This window comes from Oryza glaberrima, chromosome 1 (assembly GCF_000147395.1).
Source record: "Oryza glaberrima chromosome 1, OglaRS2, whole genome shotgun sequence".
NCBI classification, from domain to species: Eukaryota; Viridiplantae; Streptophyta; class Magnoliopsida; order Poales; family Poaceae; genus Oryza; species Oryza glaberrima.
This window is the reverse complement of record NC_068326.1, coordinates 7935408-7939585: the sequence shown is the minus strand read 5'-3', so window position 1 is coordinate 7939585 and position 4178 is coordinate 7935408. Positions and strand designations below refer to the sequence as shown.

General features: G+C 39.2%; 1 protein-coding gene across 1 annotated transcript; it reads left to right on the top strand.

Annotated features, from left to right (window-relative positions):
• The first annotated feature begins 2545 nt into the window (after positions 1–2545).
• On the top strand, positions 2546–3467 carry LOC127782325 (flowering-promoting factor 1-like protein 1). The gene has a single exon (XM_052309485.1). The coding sequence runs from the start codon at positions 2660–2662 to the stop codon at positions 2987–2989; it is 330 nt and encodes a 109-aa protein (XP_052165445.1). The 5' UTR covers positions 2546–2659; the 3' UTR covers positions 2990–3467.
• The last annotated feature ends 711 nt before the right edge of the window (positions 3468–4178 follow it).

Below are 4178 nucleotides of genomic sequence, written 5' to 3'. Positions count from 1 at the left end.
GTCGTTTTGAGCAAGCTCATGATCAAAATTTTCTGGTATAGGTTATTCTTCTACCACTTAGGGCCACACGTTTATCTCATTTCCTTCGTCGATCATGTCCTACCATTGCTATTAGCTTGTCAAATGAGTGATGACCATATATTCTCGTGGATAAATGATGCATGTCTCTCTCATGATTAATCCCTTCATTCTCCACACATATTCCTTCATATCATTCTTTGTGAGCAAAATGTGCAGTTTTTGTTGAATTGGCTAGAAGAGGTAGAGATCGAGCTAGGTTTCTTAATTATCAGTTGTTCGATTGCTTTGGTTGTAGTCGTAGCTTTGTACAAAACTGTTTCTATTTCTCACTAATTTCTAATTTCAGGTGCCTGGTTATATGAAATAAACTTATAACTCATAAAAAAATGCAAACTTACATGCGAAACAATAAATAAAAATAAAGTAAAACAATATATAACAACAACATTACAGTTCAAATAACTAAAATTGCATATTGTATAGCACTGCAATTGTAGCAGTGTACAATTTCAATTACTCAAAATTTATAAATTTTCAGGCATCTGAAAATTAATCTAGCAAATCACAAACTATAAACATTGGCCATTAACAAATAAACAAAAATAAACATATCCATAGATTTGTCAAGAAAACATTTCGATCATATACACCATGATATATATTGTAGGTGCTAGTTATCCAACAATATTATGATTTTAAGCATTGCGATAATTTTAAAAAGCTGGTGATTATGTTTATTTAACTTAGAACTTGTGGTATATTTATGTGTGATTTGTCACAACACGGAACCACTGTACTGAAGATTTTAAAACAGTACTATGTTCGGCCGGTACCTTTTGCACAAACAAGCAGTGGCGCCCGAAAGCATATATATGATGGATGTTTAGGTTAAGTCATTGGAACCTTTCTATTGATTAATCGGTTGATTGAGGAGCAAGATTAACGCCAACTTTTAGCATATATATATCGGCCAGACAAATTTGAAAAGTAAACTTTTAACTCTGAAAAATATTTCTTAATTATGGGGCGTTCATTTTTCTGCCGTACAACACAACCAAAACAGGCCTCGATTAAACAAATGTGTGCCAAATTTTAGGGACAGACGTGCACCAATATTATCACAAAGGGAACGAACACAATAACCAAATTAATGCGCCATTGCGTGCGCACTATGGGAATAATTTTGTTACATATATATATAAATAGATGTGGTATTCTAAGATAAACCAAAATCTTTTTAAATTTTCTGCAGAAGATGCTAGCTTGAGCTTGTCAATCAATATAGCTAGAGCTATAAAAATTAAAGAAAAAAATTATGTCCTGCCGTACACAAAATATATACTTGACAATGAGCTAGGAGAATCGGTTTTGTTCCTGATAAAAGGTGATCTTAGCTCTGTCGATCGGCCAGAATTCACTTTCACTAGAAAAAAAAATTGTTCGAAAAGAGATGGGCATGCACGTACAGCTGAAATTCTCTTGTGTGATGGCTAAGTAAAGTAGTAAACTATGGGAAGTGAATCATATTCCCTTCTTTGATAAATAGACCCCTTTTGTTTTCGAGAAAAGAAAGTAGGTAGGATTCCTCGCACAGCATCACAAGTTATTTTCGTTACCATATGAAAATTCTTATCTATCTATATATCAATCCATTGTGAAATCAATTAGCTTTATGGGATATATAACACTAATTTATCATTGTGGTCCAAGTAAGATGCATGGATATTAGGATTTAACCGATTAATCATGCATTTTATATACACAACCTATATGGTTTTTATCTCTCTTTTTCTACGCGTCATGGTCACACGATAACACGTGTTGATAATCGAGAACCCTTGATGTCATGCATGCATGTATATATTTCAATCGACTTTGGTTTGTCCCAAAAATTAGAGAATAAATACTAGTTTATTTTTCTTCTTTTTAGAGATTGTACGATCACTAGCTAGCTAGGTAGCTAGCTGACGGATTTTTCCAATTAGGTATATATCCATGCACACACACCGATCTTTTCATTCATTCTTTTCTTTCTTTTCACAGATATATTCCAGGTAGCTTATCAAGCACATAATGTTGGAAAATTAAACAAGGAATCCTTAAGTAACAAATGAAACACAGGGAGGGAGGAAGAGAGGGGGCAGAGCTAGAGAGCTAGCTAGCTATTGCTACAGCGCATCTTCGATATCATGACCTAACCTAACTACGACCCCACGTATACTCGATACTAAACTACTATAGACGAACGAACGATCGTTCGTTCGTTTTGCATATATCTATAAATCCTTTATGATATCGATATCTCTATTTCTTAGTATATCTAATAGCATAGTAGTAGGTTAGTATATCTGCTATAGCTAGCTAGCAGTACATGCATGCATGCACACATGTACATACTACCATATCTCTGTCTTGTCTCCCTTTCACATGTCACCTCTGACCCACAAACAAACCCTTTCCAAGCTCCTAACACTAGCTTTACCTTCTTCTTCTTCCTCCTCCTCTGTATATATACACCCCCTCACCTCCCTATCTTGCACCCATCCATCCACCCATAGCTATCTCTAGCTAGCTTGCACATTCTTCATTCTTCTTGCAATCAGAGCTAGAGAAAAAGAGTTTGAGAGAGATCTAAGAGATGTCAGGGGTTTGGGTGTTCAAGAACGGGGTGGTGAGATTGGTGGAGAAGCAGCAAGCGACGGCGGGGACAGCGGTGGCGGGAGGGAGGAGGAAGGCGCTGGTGCACACGCCGAGCGGGCAGGTGGTGTCGTCGTACGCGGCGCTGGAGGCGCGGCTGACGGCGCTCGGGTGGGAGCGCTACTACGAGGACCCCTCCCTCTTCCAGTTCCACAAGCGCGGCTCCCTCGACCTCATCTCCCTCCCCGCAGACTTCTCCGCCTTCTCCTCCGTCCACATGTACGACATCGTCGTCAAGAACCGCGACTCCTTCCGCGTCGTCGACGCCTAAATTGACCTATGTATAGGCTCGCATGCATGCAAGGTAGACGACCGTCTACCTTGCATGCATGCAGGCTATCATTCTCTCTTCGTCTCCGTCTTCGTCTTCGTCTTTCATCTTTGTTGTGGTGTGTGTGAATTTATTATACTTCTTATGACTGTGTGTGTGACTGTGTGAGAGTTCATGGAGAGTGATGAGTAGTGGTATACATATGTGTCGTCGCTGATCGATTTGGTTTATTACCTTGTGGGTGGGTATTAATTATCAGCAGTGTGTTATATCAATTGCTTACTTGTATGTGTATCATGTACATGAGTGAGTGTGGCTGATGCATATATATAGAGGTCTTTAATAATTATGTACTATATATTTGTGTAGCTAGATATATGTACTACCTGCTCTGCTATATGTAATAATGTACGCATGTTTTTGCTTATAATTAATCATATGTTGATCTGTATATGCAATGAGTCACATTTTATATGCAGGTGCGAGTTAATTGCCATCGATTTGAATTGTTCTTAAGTTGCCTAAATATATGTGAACATGTTGATAGAGCATTAATAAATTTGTTAAGTGAACTCGGGAGTTCTTGTCATCTGTCTCGGCTCTCGAGTAACCAACAAGGCGATGGGGGATTACAAGTGGGCCGGAGACCTCTGTACTGCTGAAAAATGGGCCGGAAATAAACTACACACCGCTATACAGGCCGGGAGTTGTTCTTTGTTAGGCCCATGATCTATTGGCTTCATCAAGCAACGTTGCATTCCTTGATGGAATAAGTTTTACTTTGGATCCCCCATCTTCACGTGCAGTTTAAATCGCATCATTGAACCATAATATCATATATAACACATCTCTCAACTCTCAAAATCAGTGCAAAAGATGTCCCAAAATGGTTTGAACGGCGGTTTTGACTGACATGCCATCGACGTGGCTAGTTTGGCTTTGTCCTCGTCCCACATGGCGCTCACATGGCACTAGGAGCATAATTAAAAAATATATAGGCCCATATGTTAGTCAAACGAAGAATATAAAATAAACAGTGGGTCCCATTTTCCTCCACATCACCCTCTCTCCTCTCTATCTCCTCTGGTCGGTGGTGCCTCATTGGCTCATTCCCCTGCCCTTCTCTCCCTTCGGACTTTCTCTCCTCCCTCCTTGAAGGTAAGCAGCGATGGAGGATAGAAAGCACAAA

Bases quoted from the DNA above. Each gene is read 5' to 3' on its own strand.
- LOC127782325 (XM_052309485.1), top strand. From the start codon at position 2,660: ATGTCAGGGGTTTGGGTGTTCAAGAACGGGGTGGTGAGATTGGTGGAG.